At 33.2% G+C, this 22,506-nt stretch overlaps 1 protein-coding gene across 1 annotated transcript in view; it reads left to right on the top strand.

The window, feature by feature from the left end:
- LOC145259296 (E3 ubiquitin-protein ligase MARCHF4-like) overlaps positions 1-22,506 on the top strand; it is a 180,016-nt gene that overhangs the window by 123,264 nt on the left and 34,246 nt on the right. Inside the window, exon 3 of the mRNA XM_080117168.1 lies at positions 6,622-6,711. Coding sequence (XP_079973294.1) covers positions 6,622-6,711 — 90 coding nt within the window. The remainder of the gene's footprint in view (positions 1-6,621; positions 6,712-22,506) is intronic.

The raw sequence follows: 22,506 nt of genomic DNA, 5'->3' as shown, positions 1-22,506 counted from the left end.
ATGAATTTTTTTTTTTTTTTTTTTTTTTTTTTTTTTAGTATAATAAATTGTTTTTTGATTGCATTTTCACCCCAAACAAGGCACAGTGCCACTTTGAAGTAGGGGGCTACTATCTGGGACATAAATTACAGAGATACTATGTAGATTACACTTGAACTTCTGCATGTCAGTACAGTCGGGGAAGCAGGAACCCAGAAGGGAATTCCAAAGTCTAGCAGTTCTTGGGGAAAAAACTATTAGAGTAGAAAGCTTTCTGGCATCTGGGGATCTCTACTGTGTAGGAACAGGATTTAGCTGCTTGTCAGGTTTGTCAGCGTATTTAAAAAAAAAAAAAACAATTCAGGGGGTGGGGAATCACTAAAAAAAGAAAACATGACATATGCCAAGCCCAAGGGAGGTAACTTCACAAAAAAATACAACTTTTTTTTCTTTGTAGTTGCCCCCCCCCCCATTGTATTGTGTTTAAAAAAAAAAAAATATGCATGGGTATCGATCTTGTTTTGTAAAACATTTTTTCACTAATATTAACAATTAGTACAGATATCTCGAAAAATTGAGTCATAGGAAAGCCTTTAAAAAATATCTTAGTAATCCCTGAAGATTGAATTTTCTTTACGATCTACGGACCCACCCTCAAACCCACGGTTCAAATTCTTGTAATGCAGAGCCAACCCTCTTTTCCTCTATGAAGGAAAAGAAGCATGTTTTCAACACCCAAAGAAGGTCGCAGGTTGCAGCGACCGAAATGTTGTGCTAAAAACACCCAAGCTGAGAATAATAGTCCGATTAATCAACATAACACAAGCAACACTTTTCCTCTACAAAATAACCAAACCAAACACCATGACTAAATATTTGAAGATATAAAGAACTTGAAAAATGAAACCTTTTTTTAAATTACTGGATTCAGCATTAAAATGACTTGCAAAGGGTTGATTTTCTTCCCCATTGTTTCAGTATTTCATATTATTTAGATTCATTGAACTACTGTTCTCATCTTGTGTTATCTTCACAATGTTTTGGTTGATGTAATGTCCGACCTTCTTCAGGTGTATCTTGTAGAACTCGGGAATGTTTCTGTCGAACTCAGTAATTTGAACAGAATTTCAAACACAACCCTTTATTTACTTCACGGAAGTAGCATGCTCTTGTCCCGTCAGCCATGACTGGATAGAGGTCCTAAGTAATTCACAATTATATTTTTTGGTCGCCCACACTAAGAATTGAACCTTCAATCTTCAGGAGAATATCACTTTTACAATTGATTTTTCTAGGTACTCTAACCACTACGCCACAGGTCCTTGACACTCAGAATGAGAACAAAGCATCCAAATAATACGAATACCCGATCCTCATCGCAAAAATTCAGAAGCATAATCCTTCTTTGTATTTTAAAGCACGCTATGTTAAGAAAAATTATCCAACAGAACCAAATATAAAAATCGGCAAAAGCGAACAAGTTTATCATTTCTGAGTCTGTAAGGATGCTGAAGCAGATTTGTATATGCAACTTTCGAGTAGGAAGTTTCTTTTAAAATATTTTTTGGTTTTTACTTTTTTTCATTTCAAACAAAACAATTTGCTATAGAAGCATAAGGGCATCCTGTGATAGGAGCCATATTTATAGAAGATCAATCTGGGTGGGGAGTTGGTCAATAAGATGTTTGTTTGCTCGTGTTATTTGAATTCTTCAAACTATCGTTCTCATGTTGAATGTTATTGTTCCCCCGGCAAAGGGGGGATTGGACCTAGTAATTCACTCCCGTTCGATCGTTCGTATGTTTGCACTTTTCTCAATAACCCTGCCTTAGATGTTTTTTTAATTTTGCACAAACATTAGTCATGGTGAAAGTAAATTTTTGCCAAAATGTATTTTCCAGGATAGCTCTAGTTACCCTACCCCCACCCCGGGAATATTATAGGGTAAAATTGCCCCCAAATTGTTCATCCATTCATTTGTTCGTACTTTTCTCAATAACCACTCTTTGGAATTAAAAAAAAAAAATTTGCATAAATATTAGTCATGGTGAAAGTAAATTTTTGTCAGAACAGATTTTCCAGGATAACTCTGGTTTCCCTCCATAGGGTAAAATTGCTCCAAAAGTGTTCATCCATTCAATTTGTTTGCATTTTCCTCAATAATCATGCAGTAGATTTTTTAAAAAAATTACACAAACATTAGTCATGGTGAAAATAAACTTTCACTCATGAAGAGGGACTTTGCATGCTCGGTTTGTTTTCATAACATTTTGGTCGATCTGACCCCCAAGCTTCAAGTGTATCTTGTCAAACTCGGAAATCTTTCTGTCAAATGCGAGAATCTACACAGAATTTCAAATAGAACCTTTTATTTATGGAGGCAACATGCTCTCATTTTATTAGCTATGACCGAGTAAAAGTCCTAAGTTCACAGTTGCATTTTCAATGTTGCCCACACTAAGGATTGAACCTTCAACCTCCAAAAGAGTAACTTTACAACTGAATTTTACCAAATATTTTATCCATTATGCCACAGTTTCTTGCAGATTGAAGAAGGTCAGAGGTTGCATCGACCATAACATTGTGAAAATATCACTCAAGATAAGAACAGTAGTCTAAAGAATTCAAATAATACAAATAATCAATCTGCATCTAAAAAATTTAAAAAATATGTTTGTTCACAGTACATTTAAATTTCTGCATGTTGGTATGATCAGGAAAAAAAAAAACAGTGAAATAATTCCAAAAGCAAGCAGTCCGAGTTATATTAAAATAAAAAAACCTTCCAGCATCTAGGAACCTCTGCAGTGAAGAGGTGTGATTTTGTCGCTAGTCAGGTCGTTTAGTTATATTTATGTTGAGGAGTTAAAAGTGCATTAAGTTCATTGGAGTACATTCCATGCAAATTCTTATAAAACAAGAAATGCAAGACTCTGACCATAACTACCATCAAGACTTGCCAGAACGTTTAGTCGTAACTGTATTTATTGAGTTTGGCTAAGCACATTTATTCCCGAAATAGGCAGCTCAACTGGCATGATAGCAAGTCATAAAGTCATTGTTGCATTGCTGCGTTAATAATTGACTTGTAACATTGCCGTGAGATGTTCTTGTATCATCATTGTGAAGCAGAAGCAGCTGTTCATTTCTTTTTATTGGCACGTTGTAGTAGTTGCTTCCCTCTCCTTCCTTCTCTCTCTCTCTCTCTCTCTCTCTCTCTCTCTCTTTATCTCTCTTCGACCCTCTCTCCTTTTCCCCTCCCTCTCTTCTCTCCCTCTTGCGTCTCTCCCTCTTGCCTCTCCCCCTTCCTCTCTATCTTTCTCACTCAGTTTAGAAATTTTTGGAATATTAAATTTTGCTGGTATATTTAAGGGAAAACGTTGAAAAAATACTTTTTTTTATATATATAAAGGAAGGGAAGTAACTATTTGTAAAGGAATATAGTTAACTCCCTTGTCTTTTAAAGACGGTTGCCTAACAATACAAAAATTGAAGCCTGATGAAGTATTTTTAAGGAAATCAAATGAAATCACATACTGCACTAATCAGCAAAACAAACTGACCAATCAGGATATAATATTTTTGTTAGGTTTAAAATCAAGAATCTGACAGGATAATTTTATATATTAGCAATGATGTTTATGCATTTTTTTTTTTTAATCTTATTACGTCATGACAAAATCCAACATTCACCTTGTATCCCGTTCTGTTTTTGTTTTTAATACTGAAATGTATTTTAATATTACATTTGCATGAACCTTTCTATGGCATTTTTTACAAGTACTTTAATGAAATATGCTCTGATGAACTCATAACACTTGTGCCCCCTTGACGTGAATACTCCCAATTAACCCAACAAGTAGCAAAATCCCACTCCTTCACTGTTGAAGTCCATAGATGCCGGAAAGCTTTCTATGCTAATAGTTTCTTTACTCAGATTGCTAAACTTTGGAATTCCCTCCCTGTTTCCTGTTACCCTGACTGTACCAATCCGCAGGAGTTTAAATGTAATGCGAACAGACATTTCGTTGCTCAACTCCCCACAGTCCCCTGCTAGACACGATCCCAAATAGTAGCCCACCACCCCTGCGTTCTAAATGGTCTGGTTTGGAGTAAAAAAAAACAAAAAACAACAGTATTTCATTAAGGTGTTCAGTTATAAAGAAAACTGGATTAGTCATGTCGACTGTCTTTGCAATTCGCTTGAAAGTTTGGAGAGAGATGTAAATTGTGAAATTTAAAAAAAAAACAAAAAAAAACAAGTTTATTTTTGTTGACAAGCAGAAAATTCACCCTTTAACAGAAATAAATATATATATATATATATATATATATAATCATCCACATACAGTACTGTTTCGCTGCTTCACAGCTCATCAGTGTGGCTAGACAGGCAACTACCTCAAGCCAGGATTGAAACCTGACCGCCTGTACAACAGTCAAGGTTCATAACCATTATGCTATCGGCAGCTGCTGTGTGAGTCATGAGTTTAACGATGTTTTGACATCGTCCGAAATACCTAAGCACGATTTGTTTACACAAAGAGCATCGCTTTATACGCTAATGGTAATTCGTGTATCACTTCTCAATAAAGGCTCCCTCAGTCTTTGACAGACTATGGATACCCACGTAGGGGTGTCTGCGCGTGAAACTTTTGTGGCATGAGATGTGCAATCTCCAACCACACTTCTCCTGAATTGACATCGTTAAATACCAGTGGCAAGTGAAGTGTAGGACGACTGGAAACAAATGCCGAGATAAGCGGAGAGCACATACAGTGCCTAGAGTTTCCAAATGGTCCCCCATCTGGTACAAACCAGGCTCAAGGTTGCTTAACTTCGGTGATCTGACAAGAACCGGTGTGTCAACACGATTATACCAGCGATCGCTGGATTCAGCCACTCTGATGAGTCGTAGACGACAAAACACATGTCAGTGGATAATTATATTTTAAAAAAGCAATATATATGCCGCTCCCCATATGGGGGTACCAAATTGGTTAAAGGGAAAATTATTCTCAACTCGCATTTAGGTAAAAAAAAAATGCACTTTTGTAAATAATTGAATTCATTCAAAACGTATCGCAAAAACAAATAACATATAGAAATCCACTGTTAAAAAGTATGGCGAAAATGAAATTCAAAACATGACGGTTAGAAGATCACGTGCGATATTTTTATTTTTTAAATAAACATTCATTTGAGATGAGAGATGATTGTTTTCGTTACTTGTTTTGTTCGAACTATTGTTTATTTTTACACATATATAGTCATAGCAAAAAAAAAAAAAAAAAACGATTCCAAGAACCCAAAACCATCTACAGAACCAGTAACTTTTTTCTTTTTTTTTTCCAAGATAACAACCAACGTGCCTGATGAAGGTCGAAGGCCAAACCGACCAAAACGTTGTACAAATAATACTCAAGATGAGAACTATAGTTTGAGCAAAACAAGGAATATAAACATTTATTTGTTTAAAATTTCTAATTGTCGGCTTATAACAAAGCCCACATCAGGAATATTTAGACAATGCATTTTTTTTTCCTTACTTGCCATCATGTTCGGCGTAGTCTCTAGTTGTCGAAGATATCGTCCAGTCATGAGTGTACGATCATGCGCACGTGTAAAAATTAAAAAAAAAAATGTTGTAGATTTTTTAGTTCATTAAAAACGGACAAAAGTTATGGTCTATTGATTTAGAACGAGTGCTTTATGTCAAATTGATGGTTGAATATGGTTAAATTTGTGTTCATTTTGTCATTAAATACTAATCCGTATTAATTTTTATTAATTCCTAACTGTGCATCGAATGGATACCATAATACTTACTTCAATTCATCTTATCATAACAAAGGTCTATACAAAATTTCAGTCAGATCAGTCCTGTTGTTTCTGAGAAAAAGTGGAATAAACAGACAGATAGACTCGGAGAAATATATATATATATATATATATATATATATATATATATATATATACGAGCAAACATTTAATAAAACATGTTAAAAAACACTTTGAAATGAGTTAAAAACATTTAATCTGAAAAGGAAACACTAGATAAGTGGATAGTTCTTAATCCGTGGAGTTTCGAAGAAATACTTTCCTTCTCATCAGAGGGTAGGAATTAGCAAAATGCGGGATCGGATTTTGCATGCAAAAGTATTTGATGAAGCAAGAAGTAAGCCAAAAATCTTACTTGAAAGCAAAAAAAAGTGAAGCAGAGGGAATATGGTGAAGAAAAAGGTGATTACACATGAATGGATAGTCTGGTGGAAGATAAATAATCCAATTTTATTATATATATATATATATATATATATATATATATATATGTAAGAACATTAACACACGTCTATGTGATGCATATCTAAAAATTTACTGCATCCTTTTAAGTTTTAATGTATTCCTGGTGCAGGACGTGTAGCTATCTGCATCTTTTTATTAGGAAAGTCTGCATTGAATGTGCCTTTTCTTGTTGACAACCTGACTATGTGACAGTGTGTGTATGCCAAGTGTGTTAGCAGCAGTTTACGCCCTGGAATGTGTGACCAGCCTCAAGCTAATCTAATTATGGCAATTTGTGTGTGTGTGTGTGTGTATAAATTTACTCAAGTTTTTCCTTTTTTCTTTTTTCTTTTTCAGAAATGGATCGAAATATCAACAAAAAAATCCAAAAAACCGCCAAGATGTGAATTATGTCATTATGAATTCCATAGACACAAGCGTTTTAAGGTGAGGCTTTTGTGTGTCACATATTTTATTGATTTTTATTTTAATTTAAATTCCCTTTAATTATGCATTTTTATAATTGTTAAATTTTATTTATTTATTTATTTTTTAGTACTTTTTTCATAAACTAAAGTTCTATTTGTGTTTGCATCGATTTCTGTATTCATTTTTTTTTTTTGTTTATCAAAATTTGATTATGAAAAAAAAATATTCATATACTGGACATTGCTTTATTTTTTAACGAAGTTTGAGTTCGAACTAGATGTAGATAACGTGAAAGCAGACAGTAAATTTTTATCGTATATATGTGTGCGTGTATATATGTATACTAGCAGGCTGCCCGGCATTGCCCAGTTGTAAGATATGCTTAAATGTGATATTTATTATTATAGAGACAATTCTCTATTATTATATTAAACTTAACATATAGTTGTGAGATCAAAACTAAAAATGTTGTCCATCTTACAATTTATTCCTTCAAGTATGTTGACATGCACAATTCTTGGCAGCACCTCTAATGAGTTAAGAGCACAATATATTCATTAGTTGATATAATAATTAAATGATTTTGCGCTACAAAACTGGTGCTGTCAAGAATTGTAAAATGGTCGATATCATGAAATTTGGAATATAGACTTTTGTCATTTATTTGTTACATGCTTTGTAATTATATTGAACTTCATAAATCAAACAATTGGTATAAATAATAATAAAAATATATTTCTGCATATATATATATATATATATATATATATATATATATATATATATATATTCACATGTCATCCCTTTTTTTAAAAGATGGAATTGCCTGATCATTGAAAACAAGATGCAACCAGGTTCAGTTTTATAATATATATATATATATATTATACTACCTGTCCCAAACCAGCATAGCCCAAAAGTAAAAGATGCATTGATATTTAGGTTCAACATGTAAAATCCGACTGACTTGTATACATGCATATATATATATATATATATATATATATATATTAAATGTAAATGGCCTATAAAAATTATCATAACCCTTTGTTTAAATGATATTTGTACTTGTCTGATATAGCCCTTATAAGCATTTTTTTAGGATTATATTTCCCTCTTTTTAGCTTATAATCTTGATTTGCTGTTTTCTAACTTTCGTGCTAATCAATATTTAAGGTGTCTAATCCTCGTGCTGATGAGAATTCAAATAAAAAAAACTTTTTGTATTGTCTCAAATGATCGTACACTGATTGGTTCTTGATGTTGAATTCTTGGACTCCAAGTAAATAATTTTTCTATGAATCATTTTACCATTTGCTTTACATATATATATATATATATATATATATATATATATAATTTTAAATAAAATATGCATCAGGTGCGCTTGAAAGCCAAATTACAATGCAATATTACCAAAATAAACAAATATTTTACTTGTTTAAAATTCATAATTTAAGTATATTTTGGAGTCAAACTCTATCTGCAGTATTTTGTGTCTTTTTATTTTCTCCTTTCCTGCCATGTTGTAAAGTTGGAGAAAGAAAAGTTAGTAAAGATCCGCGCGTTGTCTCTCAGTGGTTGTATTTTGAAATGCCAGAACGGTGCGTTGGCTATGCAAGATTAACGTCAGGGATGTGAGTTCCATATAGAAACGTTTCTTAATTTGAATAAAATAAAATATGCATCAGGTGCGCTTGAAAGCCAAATAACAATGCAATATTTGTTTATTTTCGTAATATTGCATTGTAATTTGCCTTTCGATTTATAGTAGTTGATGTCTCAATTTTTGGCTATAAAAAAAACCTCTGTAAAATGTAACAATTTATAAGTGCAAACCCTGGTGAAGCATAATTTTGTGTCATATTTTTTTTTTTTTTGATGGTGGATGTATATGAATAAATCTTGTTAGTATATTTTTATAGCATTTGCATATCACATAGCCATACATTTTTTCTTCTTTGCTGCTTTCCATTTTGTTTTGACCACTTGGCCATTATACTGAACCAGTAGAGAGAGGGACTCTAGAATGGGGCGGTGAAAGAATGCAACTAAAAATGAAACCGCAATTGTTACTATTAACCGCACTGGTTTATTGAGCTTTTCTGTGTGGCCTTCGTTTGTTCGAGTGGCCAATGATAGGGGGAGGCATTTATTGACCTGTAAAAAAACCACAATCTCCTATTTGTATTCTGCCAACAAAATAGCTGCTTCTCTCTTCTCCCCTTCTCGTCAGACATTCTGACTTTGTTCAGTTGAAAATGATATCAATCACGATGAGAACACATGACTCTATGAAGCTACCTCATACGAGTTGTAGAAATTCCTTGGTGAATCGTGAAATAATAATCTTAAATGAATTGGTTTGGTTTGTGTACCTATTTACTTGCGTCCCCACGAAGGATGAGTTAGACCTGAGGTTAGATTTAATGTGGGGAAATCCAGCTCCCCAAAACGGGTCACTCTGGATTGTGACAAAAATAAAAAAAATTAACTTAGTTTAGAAGCATTTATCCTTTGTTGACCAAGGGCAGAGATGAAGTGCAGCACTAGAACAGATACTACACTTTGCGTTATTTATAAAAAAAAAAAAACACTATTTTGAATCAACTACACTTTGGTCCCAGCAAAAATGGCAAAGAATGGCAAATAAACTTTTTTGAAGTCGTTTTAATGCTTAAAGAAACTATGAAATAAAAACAGTAAAAAAGAAACAATTTATAGATAGTTGATGACAACCTTCTGTCTAATAAGACAATCGCATTCTGCATCTAGCCTTGTGCGCTGCAGCATCTGCTGTGGCTTTACAGTTCGAAGCTGGGATTGGCTCTCCAGATGCAAGCCTAGGCAGATGATAAGGAGATCTAGGTTTGCCTAGTTATTAGAGTCCCCCTCTTGGCATTGCAAACAAAAGTCAACGGAAGGACAACCTAATATGGTCGGAGTCAGCTCAGCTGCGGGAGTTGCCAAAGAGGTATTGCAGTGCTTCACCATCACCCAATCAGTAATAACATTGTAGAAAATGTCTCAATTTTGACTATGAAATAAGTATAGGCAATCAGAAAAAATGTTAAAGTCAGTCAATTTATGGTTAGATTTCATATCGACTATTTATCTTTAAAGCGATCTCACATTTTAAAATTAAAATATTTCAGATTTGCACGAAACCCGAATCAAATAAGGTCCCTTTAGCTTAGACATTTTCTAAAATCCAATTCATGAAAAATATATTAATCAAAAGTTGAATAAATATTTTAGACATAACATTTAGTGTGATTATATCTTGATTTTTATCTTTGTAAGGAAATGCAGAAGTAGTATAAAACTCTTCTGTTCAAGGGAATTGTATCCATATATAGTATATTTTTTATCAACTCATCAGACCAAAAACAGAAGTGACGCTTCTTTTTTTCGGTCTCATGAGGTAGATCTCTCTAAATTGAGATTCCACTGAAACATGTATGCACTTATGTAACCAATAATGTTTGTATAATAAACAAACTGTGTGCCTGCTCTGTCCTCTATTGAGCACTCTTTAATATTTTTAATAATCACACGGGTTTCAGTGGATCTGCATCTACAAAACCAAACTATACAGCCATTATATTTCACAGATTTCGATGACAATAAAAGTCTTGGAAGTGTGGGACATTCATTGATCCTCATTCAGTTCCGGGTAACGTCGGGTCTACTTGCTAATATGTATATAAAGTCAGTCGGATTTTCAAAAGAAATAAAACTATAAACTATCAGGTTGACAAGAAAGTTCTTGTGGTTTTTAATTTTTAAATTCAGATGAACATATCTCGGCTGAAACAAAAATTTATTTGATCGAAATCAGCACCATCAGAATCAACACACTTTCGCCAACGTAAAATAAATGCATTTATGCAAATAACATAAAAATCTTGTGTTCTGGTGGCGATGATATTGCTGAAGGCATTTTTGATATTGCTTAGATTTTTTGAAGCATTTCTCACGCAGAAACTTGTCGAGATGCTTGAAAAAGTGGAAGTCGATAGGTGAGAATTCTGGAGAGTATGGCAGATGAAGCAGTTTCATAGCCCAATTCATTCATAAGTCGGTTTAGCAACATGAAGTCGGGCATTGTCGTGGAGGAGAATTGGCCTTTTCTTTTGACTAATGCTGGGCGTTGTTGTTGAAGTTTCTGATGCATTTCATCCATTTATTGACAGTGCTTCTTAACGGTAATGGTTTCACATGCATTCAAAAAACTAATGGATGAGGCTGGTCGCAACTCTGGCTTTAAGAAGTATCCTGGAACTTTGTCAGCATCTAACAACTGAGCTGAGCATCACTGGTTGTCATAAAGAACTCACTTTTCATTGCAAGTCACAACCCGGTCGAGAAAAGAGTCGTTCTTGTTGCATAAAAGAAAGGAAGATGACACTTTATAACAGCATTTCTTTTGGTTGTTGTTCATTTTGTGAGGCAACCATTTATGAAGTTTTTTGTCCTTCCAATCTCTCAAGTAGTTGGAAATTGTTGTATACGTTACGTCTAATTCAGAAGCAAGTTCTCAAACAATTGTGCATGGATTGGCTTCGACTAAGGCTCTTGATTGATCGTTGTCAACATTTGATGGCCGACCCCTACGCTCATTTTGAAGACTCTCGTCACTGCCACCATGGAATTTCTTAAACCACCATTGTGCTGTGCATTCAGTAGTGGTTCCTGCACCAAACACTTTGTTGATATCACGAATTGTTTCAGCAACTTTTCTGCCTAGCTTGAATTGAAATAAAATTATGCAAATTTTCTTTTTTTCCTCCATCTTGTATCCTACGTTCTGAAAAGAAGAAATAATTGCTTTAAAACGATTATCAAACGATTAGATACAATGAAAAATGCTCGTTAAAACTATATATAAAGTAAAAGTATTATAACGAAATCTTAGTTGAAAATATATCATTTGGTATCAAAGTTAAAAATTCTGCAAGAACCTTCTTATCAACCTAATAGAAAAAAAAAGAAATAGAAGCTGCAAAAATAATAGTGACCTTATCCTCTTTTTTCTTTTTTCTAACCTAGATTAAAATTTATATATCGATCTTTAAGGTGAAGAAATGTGATAAATCTATGAACTGCTAAAATTCTAATGTCTATGTGCAGTGATATGCGAAGGGGATGTGGGCGATGGACCGTTGTTTTGATCCGCCTTATTTAATAAAGGGAGACAACTCAATTCAAACTACGACGATCCAAATAAGCTTTGTAATGGCTACAATTTACAATTAAAATCGTTAAAAATCGTAACAAATGATTTTCGATATAAAAAACTGCCTGATCAATGTACATGATTTTTTGGAATATGAAATTTTTGTTCCGTGACAAATATGTACATCAAAGATTTTTCTGCATTTTTAAAAAAAAATTTTAATTAGGTTAAAGTTTTGGGATCCAGAATTTAACAACTTTTTGAATTGTCTCCTCTTGGAATTAGATAAAAATAAAAAAAAAATGTCCCCCAAAGCTAAACTGCACAAGTACCTTTTCTTTTTTTTCTTTTTTTTTTTTTCGTTTTTGATTAAGTGTTGAAAACTATAAAATTTGGCATTCCGGCATATTTCTCAAGACATTTCATTGTTGAATTATTTCCCCTGTTTTCTAGACAGTGATGGGTGATTTGGCGTCCCCGATGAAAAATCTTCCAACAGATATTATGTATTATACTATGTAATATTATCTTTCATTATTTATTATTTACATGAAAATAAGTGAAACGATGTGAACAATTCTTTCTATTATTTAATAAATTTGTTATATTTCTTTCTTGTGATTAAGTTAACCTTTTTTGTGAAGCATTATTAAACGTAAATAAACATGTTTTTTACGAGGAAAGTATCATTCTTATGCCTAACTACTTATACAAATAACAATACCGACTCTATGTGAAAAGGAAAGACGGCAGGAGAGGACTGGTCTGTATAGAAGAATGTGTGAATGGCACAAAAAAGAATCAGAAAAAAACACTGAAAGGCTAATTATAACAGCAAGAGACACTGAAGAAATATCAACACAACAGAAAACAAAGGATAAGATGATAAAAGAAAAATCTGAAGAGAAACAATGGAAGATTCATACGGATGACAAAATTTGAGAATAACGAAAACACTTGGACATGGATACGAAAAGGACATGTAAACTAAGAAACTGATTCCCTAATAACTGCAGCACAAGATACTCGATAAGAACCAATCACATCAAAGCAAAAATCGACAAAACACAAAAAAAAACCAGCAAATGCAAACTCTGGACAAAGAGACGAAACGATAAACCATATAGTAAGTGAATGCAGCAAACTAGCCCAAAAGGAATGCAAGAACACGTACAAAAAACAAACAGACAAATGGTACAAGCATAAGCTGGCAACAGTATTTGAAAACGAGAATCACAAAATACTATGTGATGTGGACATACAAACTGATAAACCCATTCAAGCAAGAAGACCGGATGTCATAATAATTAACAAGAAAGAAAAATCCTGTCAAATCGTAGACTTTGCTGTTCCAGCTGACCACAGGATATGTATATCAAAAGAAAGGAGAAACGGACCAAATACACAAAGCTAGCCATACAGCTGAAAGGGATTTGGATGATGAAGAAAATCAAGATAATGATAATAGTAGCACTAGGAAAAAATCAGAATAATACCTATAATAATAATAGGAGCACTAGGAACAAATCAAGATAATACCTATAATAATAATAATAGGAGCACTAGGAACAAATCAAGATAATACCTATAATAATAATAGGAGCACTAGGAATAAATCAAGATAATACCTATAATAATAATAGGAGCACTAGGAACAAATAAAGATAATACCTATAATAATAATAGGAGCACTAGGAATAAATCAAGATAATACCTATAATAATAATAATAGGAGCACTAGGAATAAATCAAGATAATACCTATAATAATAATAGGAGCACTAGGAATAAATCAAGATAATACCTATAATAATAATAGGAGCACTAGGAATAAATCAAGATAATACCTATAATAATAATAATAGGAGCACTAGGAATAAATCAAGATAATACCTATAATAATAATAGGAGCACTAGGAATAAATCAAGATAATACCTATAATAATAATAGGAGCACTAGGAACAAATTCAAGATAATACCTATAATAATAATAGGAGCACTAGGAACAAATTCAAGATAATACCTATAATAATAATAGGAGCACTAGGAACAAATTCAAGATAATACCTATAATAATAATAGCACTAGGAACAAATCAAGATAATACCTATAATAATAATAGCACTAGGAACAAATCAAGATAATACCTATAATAATAATAGGAGCACTAGGAATAAATCACGATAATACCTATAATAATAATAGGAGCACAAGGAACAAATAAAGATAATGCCTATAATAATAATAGGAGCACTAGGAACAAATCAAGATAATACCTATAATAATAATAGGAGCACTAGGAACAAATCAAGATAATACCTATAATAATAATAGGAGCATTAGGAATCAAGATAATACCTATAATAATAATAATAGGAGCACTAGGAATAAATCAAGATAATACCTATAATAATAATAGGAGCACTAGGAATAAATAAAGATAATACCTATAATAATAATAGGAGCACTAGGAATAAATCAAGATAATACCTATAATAATAATAGGAGCACAAGGAACAAATAAAGATAATGCCTATAATAATAATAGGAGCACTAGGAACAAATCAAGATAATACCTATAATAATAATAGGAGCATTAGGAATCAAGATAATACCTATAATAATAATAATAGGAGCACTAGGAATAAATCAAGATAATACCTATAATAATAATAGGAGCACTAGGAACAAATTCAAGATAATACCTATAATAATAATAGGAGCACGAGGAATAAATCAAGATAATACCTATAATAATAATAGGAGCACGAGGAATAAATCAAGATAATACCTATAATAATAATAGGAGCACAAGGAAAAAATCAAGATAATACCTATAATAATAATACGAGCACGAGGAACAAATTCAAGATAATACCTATAATAATAATAGGAGCACTAAGAACAAATTCAAGATAATACCTATAATAATAATAGGAGCATGAGGAACAAATCAAGATAATACCTATAATAATAATAGGAGCACTAGGAACAAATTCAAGATAATACCTATAATAATAATAGGAGCACTAGGAATAAATCAAGATAATACCTATAATAATAATAGGAGCACGAGGAACAAACCAGGATAATACCTATTATAATAATAATAGGAGTACTAGGAACAAACCAAGATAATACCTATAATAATAATAGGAGCACTAGGAACAAATCAAGATAATATCTATAATAATAATAGGAGCACTAGGAATAAATCAAGAAAATACCTATAATAATAATAATAGGAGCACTAGGAACAAATCAAGATAATACCTATAATAATAATAGGAGCACTAGGAATAAATCAAGATAATACCTATAATAATAATAGGAGAACTAGGAATAAATCAAGATAATACCTATAATAATAATAGGAGCACTAGGAATAAATCAAGATAATACCTATAATAATAATAGGAGCACTAGGAATAAATCAAGATAATACCTATAATAATAATAGGAGCACTAGGAATAAATCAAGATAATACCTATTATAATAATAGGAGCACTAGGAATAAATCAAGATAATACCTATAATAATAATAGGAGCACAAGGAACAAATAAAGATAATGCCTATAATAATAATAGGAGCACTAGGAACAAATCAAGATAATACCTATAATAATAATAGGAGCATTAGGAATCAAGATAATACCTATAATAATAATAGGAGCACTAGGAATAAATCAAGATAATACCTATAATAATAATAGGAGCACTAGGAACAAATTCAAGATAATACCTATAATAATAATAGCACTAGGAACAAATCAAGATAATACCTATAATAATAATAGGAGCATGAGGAATAAATCAAGATAATACCTATAATAATAATAGGAGCACTAGGAACAAATTCAAGATAATACCTATAATAATAATAGGAGCACTAAGAACAAATTCAAGATAATACCTATAATAATAATAGGAGCATTAGGAACAAATCAAGATAATACCTATAATAATAATAGGAGCACTAGGAACAAATCAAGATAATACCTATAATAATAATAGGAGCACTAGGAACAAATCAAGATAATGCCTATAATAATAATAGGAGCACTAGGAACAAATCAAGATAATACCTATAATAATAATAGGAGCACTAGGAACAATTCCGAAAAACTTTGAAAAAAAGAATGGAAGAAATTGGAATCTGAGGAATGGCTGGAAAGATAGAAAGAATAACTATAATGAAAACAATTGAAATATTAAGGAAAACCTTTGAATGTGGAAACTAATACACACAAGACACATGAGCGGACCAGAGAAAATGCTGCATATGAAGAAGCATTACATGGAACCAAGAACATTGAAGCTGCATATCTACAAGTTTGCTATCCCCTCCCCATCACCACTTCTCTCCCTAAGAGTGATGCCAAATAGTCGAGAAGGGTCAAGGAGGATGGAAAGAACAAGGCGAGAGCATTTACCAGACCTCCGCTGGACAAGTGCAAAGAGAACTGGAACCTTGAGGAGGCTTATTGCCACTCAAATCCCAGTGGAGATCAATGGCTGCTGTCAGTGAGAAATCAATGGTAAGCAGCTGTTGCAGTAATGCAAATTTATTTGCAAATGTAATCAAAAGAGGTGGAGAGTACTGGAAAAGACTTATTGTCACTCAGCTTCCAGCAAATACCACAGGTTGTTTTCAAGGAGCGATCTTTGATGACCTGTGTGAAAGCTCCTCGTGAGCCAATAATAATAATAATGATAATTATAATAAAATGATAATGATAATAATAAAAATGATAATAATAATAATAATAATAAAAATAATAATGATAATAAAAATGATAATAATAAAAATAATAATAAAAATGATAATAATAAAAATAATAATAAAAGTGATAATAATACTAAAAATGATAATAAAAATGATAATAATAAAAAAAATAATAATAATAAAAATAATAATAATAAAAATGATAATAATAATAAAAATGATAATAATAATAATAAAAATAAAATAATAAAAATAATAATAATAAAAATGATAGTAATAAAAATGATGATAATAATAATAATAAAAATAATAATAATAATAAAAATGATAATAATAATAATAAAAATAAAATAATAAAAAAATGATAATAATAATAATAAAAATGATAATAAAAATGATAATAATAATAAAAATGATAATAATAAAAATGATAATAATAATAAAAATAAAATAATAAAAAAATGATAATAATAATGATAATAAAAATAAAATAATAAAAAAATGATAATAATAATAAAAATGATAATAATAAAAGTGATAATAATGATAATAATAATGATAATGATAATAATAAAAATGATAATGATAATAATAAAAATGATAATAATAATAATTATAAAAATAATAATAATAAAAATAATAATAATAAAAATGATGATAATAATAAAAATAATAAAAATGATAATAAAAATGATAATAATAATAATAATGATAATAATAACAATAATAATAATAATAAAAATAATAATAATAATAAAAATGATAATAAAATAAATAATAGTAACCGAGCATATAGCAAATGCAAGAGAAATAAAACAAATCAAATCAAGAGAACTGAGACTACCAAGTTGTAGACTGACTACTCCCTCCCCTTCTCTTCTCCCTCCCCTTCCCCGCTCATAATCCTTTTCTCCCTCTCACCCTCCCCAAAATGTAGAAGGGTTAAGGAGGATGAAAAGAGTGAAAGCACCTCCCCTGGATTAGTGCGGAGTGGACTGGGACGTTGGGGAGGCTTATTGCCACCCAAATTTCAGTGAAGATCAATGGTCACTGTTAGCGAGAAATCGATGGCAAGTGACTGTTGCGATGGTACAAATTTATCTGCAAAGGTTGTCGAAAGAGGTGAGGATTACTGGAAATCTGGGGAGACTTGTTGCCACCCAGACTCCAGGGAACACTACGGGTTTTTGTCAGTGAGCAATCTCTGATAATGATCTGTGTGAGAATTCCTAGTGGGTGAATGATTCATCTAAGAATGTGATAAATTCCTTCATTTAAAATATCTGTTGGAAGCTGTTTTGTCAGAGACATCAACTCCTCTATCACCGTCTAGAAAACAGTGGAAGTAATGCAACAATGAAATGCCTCGAGAAATATGTCGGAATGCCTAAAATTTCAGTTTTGAAATTGAAGCCTGTATTGTGTGTGTGTGGGGGGGGGGGGGCGAATATAAACGCTCTAAACATTATTTTAATTACAACTTTATCAGTAATTGTCTGTATTTTTGAGATGAGGTGTTTTCATTGATTGAGATTGTCGGACTGACTTTCTCATCTTGGTTGTTTGAGTAACGGAGGGCAAAACGGCCGAAACGTTGTGACTCAAACAACCAAGATGAGGAAATCAGTCCGACAATCTCAATCAATGACAACTTTATCACTTTCGTTTTTTATGAAATCACAATTTTTCCCCCTATAATAAAATCAAAATTGAATTTTATTGATGTTATTAATAATAATAATAATAATAATAATAATAATAATAATAATAAACGCAAAAAAAAAAAAACCATAAGAAACAAAGTTAGACACCGCTGTTGTAAGTGTATCAGAAATTTGGAGGAATTTTTGACACCCCTAACAGAAAACTGCGGATAAAATATAAAAAAACTCATAATTTCTCTTTTTAAAGTGGGTTGTTTATTTTCTGTATGGAATATACTTCCAAAATAAACTATTAAAGTTGTTTAAAAAAATAATGGAAATGTTATTTTTTATTTTTTAAAAAACGGTGCTTACAAAATGTTTACAAAATGCCGGTGTGCCTTCATGCAGCCATTTTTTTACGTATTTTACGAGTTAGATATTTTTCAATTTTTAAACTTTAAAAATCTATCAAAATTTTTCTATTGGTCCAATTTTTACAATATTTTCAGGGTCAGTGTGAAATTTTATGCTCTTTCCAATAAACGAAATATAATATTTTAGAGAAACGTTTTTCTTTCAAATTTTCTAAATTTGAAATGTCTATTAAAATTTTAATAATTAATTTATGTTCCAAAGTTTTATATATCACAAATTAAAGATAAAAGATCAATGAAGAAAATATTCTAATTTAAAACAAAAAAAAAGAATAGTTTTTTGGAAATTTACCTGTAAAGTCCAAAGTGTAAAACCTTTTTTTTTTTTTAATGAAAGCTCATGTTATGCTTACATCGTCAAGTGAATACCAGACGCTGACGGCAAATATTTCTATTTCATTGATGTTTTCTTTTTTTAGATATTTAAAAAAAAAAAAAAAAAGAAATTTAGTCGATAAAGAAGTATTAAAATATATCAATCAAAAACTCGTGTATTTCATTAAAAGAATTTTTTTTAAAAATCGATGAAGCGGATTTTTTGTTCTAGGGGAAAAACTTATAAGTGAATGTGCATTTCCTTAACGACGGAGGATGACAAATACTAATTTTGGTTAACACCCGCAATAAAAAAAAAGAGACATTATTTATGCCCATTGGACGAATCCGTACTTCATAAATTTCATTTTAGCAGCAGCAGCTCTTTACAGCTTCGCGCAAAACACGTTGCGAAAATGCGATTTTCTACGACCCTTGATTTAAAAAATCCTTTTATTTAAAAAATACATGGAATTTAAAATATAAATATGGATAAATTATTATCAATGAAGAATGGAACTACCCATTTAATAGTATATATTTTTAAGTGATTTTTTGGCATTTATATATAAACATATTTATAAGCAAGTCAAAATATGTTGATTTTCTTTATATTTTTTTAAAGAAAACCGATTTAAAAAAACAAATATTGCATAATTTGCTATTAAAGCTGTTATTTTTTAAAATTTGGTCTTTGCTCCTTTAATTGAAACAAAAATTAGGGTTTGAATTGCATTTTTCAAGTAGTTATAAGCTTTGAAAAATAGGAAGTTGAATTATTAAAGTTCTGATCATCATTTTTAATGGCCACTTTCTGATACACCTAGTGCATTGATATTTTTTAAGTTGATATGACATTTTATGACATAAGTCAAATTTTGGTGCTCGTTATAAAATTATATAATCAAGCCGATCTATGACCCATTGAGTCAGTATTTGTTATATTTATATCTTATATACCACTAAAACAAAAAATATTAACATTTTTTTAGAGAGAATACGTCCGTTATGACATCACAATGCATTCTAAAATTTTTTACATTGTGAAAATTGAAGTCAAGATTTTGGAATATATTGTAATGTTATAAGAGACTCTCCCTCTTTCTTTTTTGTCTCTCTTAAATTTCTCTCTTTCTCGTATTTCTCTTTCTCGTATTCTTTCTCTGTCTCCCTCGTATTCTTTCTCTCTCGTATTCTCTCTCTCTCTCTCTCTCGTATTCTCTCTCTCTCTCTCGTATTCTCTCTCTCTCTCGTATTCTCTCTCTCTCTCTCGTATTCTCTCTCTCTCTCTCTCTCTCTCGTATTCTCTCTCCCTCTCTCTCGTATTCTCCCTCTCTCTCGTATTCTCTCTCTCTCTCTCATATTCTCTCTCTCTCTCGTATTCTCTCTCTCTCTCGTATTCTCTCTCTCTCTCGTATTCTCTCTCTCTCGTATTCTCTCTCTCTCTCGTATTCTCTCTCTCTCTCGTATTCTCTCTCTCTCGTATTCTCTCTCTCTCTCGTATTCTCTCTCTCTCTCTCTCTCGTATTCTCTCTCTCTCTCTCTCGTATTCTCTCTCTCTCTCATATTCTCTCTCTCTCGTATTCTCTCTCTCTCTCTCGTATTCTCTCTCTCTCTCGTATTCTCTCTCTCTCTCTCTCGTATTCTCTCTCTCTCTCTCTCGTATTCTCTCTCTCTCTCGTATTCTCTCTCTCTCTCTCGTATTCTCTCTCTCTCTTTCGTATTCTCTCTCTCTCTCGTATTCTCTCTCTCTCGTATTCTCTCTCTCTCTCTCTCTCTCGTATTCTCTCTCTCTCTCTCGTATTCTCTCTCTCTCTCTCTCTCGTATTCTCTCTCTCTCTCTCGTATTCCCTCTCTCACTCTCTCTCTCTCGTATTCCCTCTCTCTCTCTCTCGTATTCCCTCTCTCTCTCTCTCTCGTATTCCCTCTCTCTCTCTCTCGTATTCCCTCTCTCTCTCTCTCGTATTCCCTCTCTCTCTCTCTCTCTCTCGTATTCCCTCTCTCTCTCTCTCTCGTATTCCCTCTCTCTCTCTCTCTTGTATTCCCTCTCTCTCTCTCTCTCTCTCTCGTATTCTCTCTCTCTCGTATTCTCTCTCTCTCTCGTATTCTCTCTCTCTCTCGTATTCTCTCTCTCTCTCTCGTATTCTCGCTCTCTCTCTCTCGTATTCCCTCTCTCTCTCTCTCGTATTCCCTCTCTCTCTCTCTCGTATTCCCTCTCTCTCTCTCTCGTATTCCCTCTCTCTCTCTCTCGTATTCCCCCTCTCTCTCGTATTCCCCCTCTCTCTCGTACTCTCGCTCTCTCTCTCGTACTCTCGCTCTCTCTCTCTCGTACTCTCGCTCTCTCTCTCTCTCTCGTACTCTCGCTCTCTCTCTCTCTCGTACTCTCTCTCTCTCTCTCGTACTCTCGCTCTCTCGTACTCTCGCTCTCTCTCTCGTACTCTCGCTCTCTCTCTCGTACTCTCGCTCTCTCTCTCGTACTCTCGCTCTCTCTCTCGTACTCTCACTCTCTCTCTCGTACTCTCGCTCTCTCTCTTGTACTCTCGCTCTCTCTCTCGTACTCTCGCTCTCTCTCTCGTACTCTCGCTCCCGTACTCTCGCTCTCTCTCTCTCGTACTCTCGCTCTCTCTCGTACTCTCGCTCTCTCTCTCTCGTACTCTCGCTCTCTCTCTCTCGTACTCTCGCTCTCTCTCTCTCGTACTCTCGCTCTCTCTCTCTCGTACTCTCGCTCTCTCTCGCTCTCTCTCGTACTCTCGCTCTCTCTCGTACTCTCGCTCTCTCTCTCTCTCTCTCTCTCTCTCTCGTACTCTCGCTCTCTCTCTCTCTCTCTCTCTCTCTCTCGTACTCTCGCTCTCTCTCTCTCTCGTACTCTCGCTCTCTCTCTCTCTCTCTCTCTCTCGTACTCTCGCTCTCTCTCTCTCTCTCTCTCTCTCGTACTCTCGCTCTCTCTCTCTCTCTCTCTCTCTCGTACTCTCGCTCTCTCTCGTACTCTCGCTCTCTCTCTCTCTCTCTCTCGTACTCTCGCTCTCTCTCTCTCTCTCTCTCGTACTCTCGCTCTCTCTCTCTCTCGTACTCTCGCTCTCTCTCTCTCTCTCTCGTACTCTCGCTCTCTCTCTCTCTCTCTCGTACTCTCGCTCTCTCTCTCTCTCTCTCTCTCTCTCTCGTACTCTCGCTCTCGCTCTCTCTCTCTCTCGTACTCTCGCTCTCTCTCTCTCTCTCTCTCGTACTCTCGCTCTCTCTCTCTCTCTCTCTCGTACTCTCGCTCTCTCTCTCTCTCTCGTACTCTCGCTCTCTCTCTCTCTCTCGTACTCTCGCTCTCTCTCGTACTCTCGCTCTCTCTCTCTCTCTCGTACTCTCGCTCTCTCTCTCGTACTCTTGCTCTCTCTCTCTCTCGTACTCTCGCTCTCTCTCTCTCTCTCTCGTACTCTCGCTCTCTCTCTCTCTCTCTCGTACTCTCGCTCTCTCTCTCGTACTCTCGCTCTCTCTCTCTCTCTCTCATACTCTCGCTCGTACTC

This window comes from Euprymna scolopes, chromosome 34 (assembly GCF_053919585.1).
Source record: "Euprymna scolopes isolate OS-2025 chromosome 34, ASM5391958v1, whole genome shotgun sequence".
Lineage (NCBI taxonomy): Eukaryota > Metazoa > Mollusca > Cephalopoda > Sepiida > Sepiolidae > Euprymna > Euprymna scolopes.
Note: the sequence above shows the minus strand (reverse complement) of the source record. Positions and strands in the feature narration are given on the sequence as shown.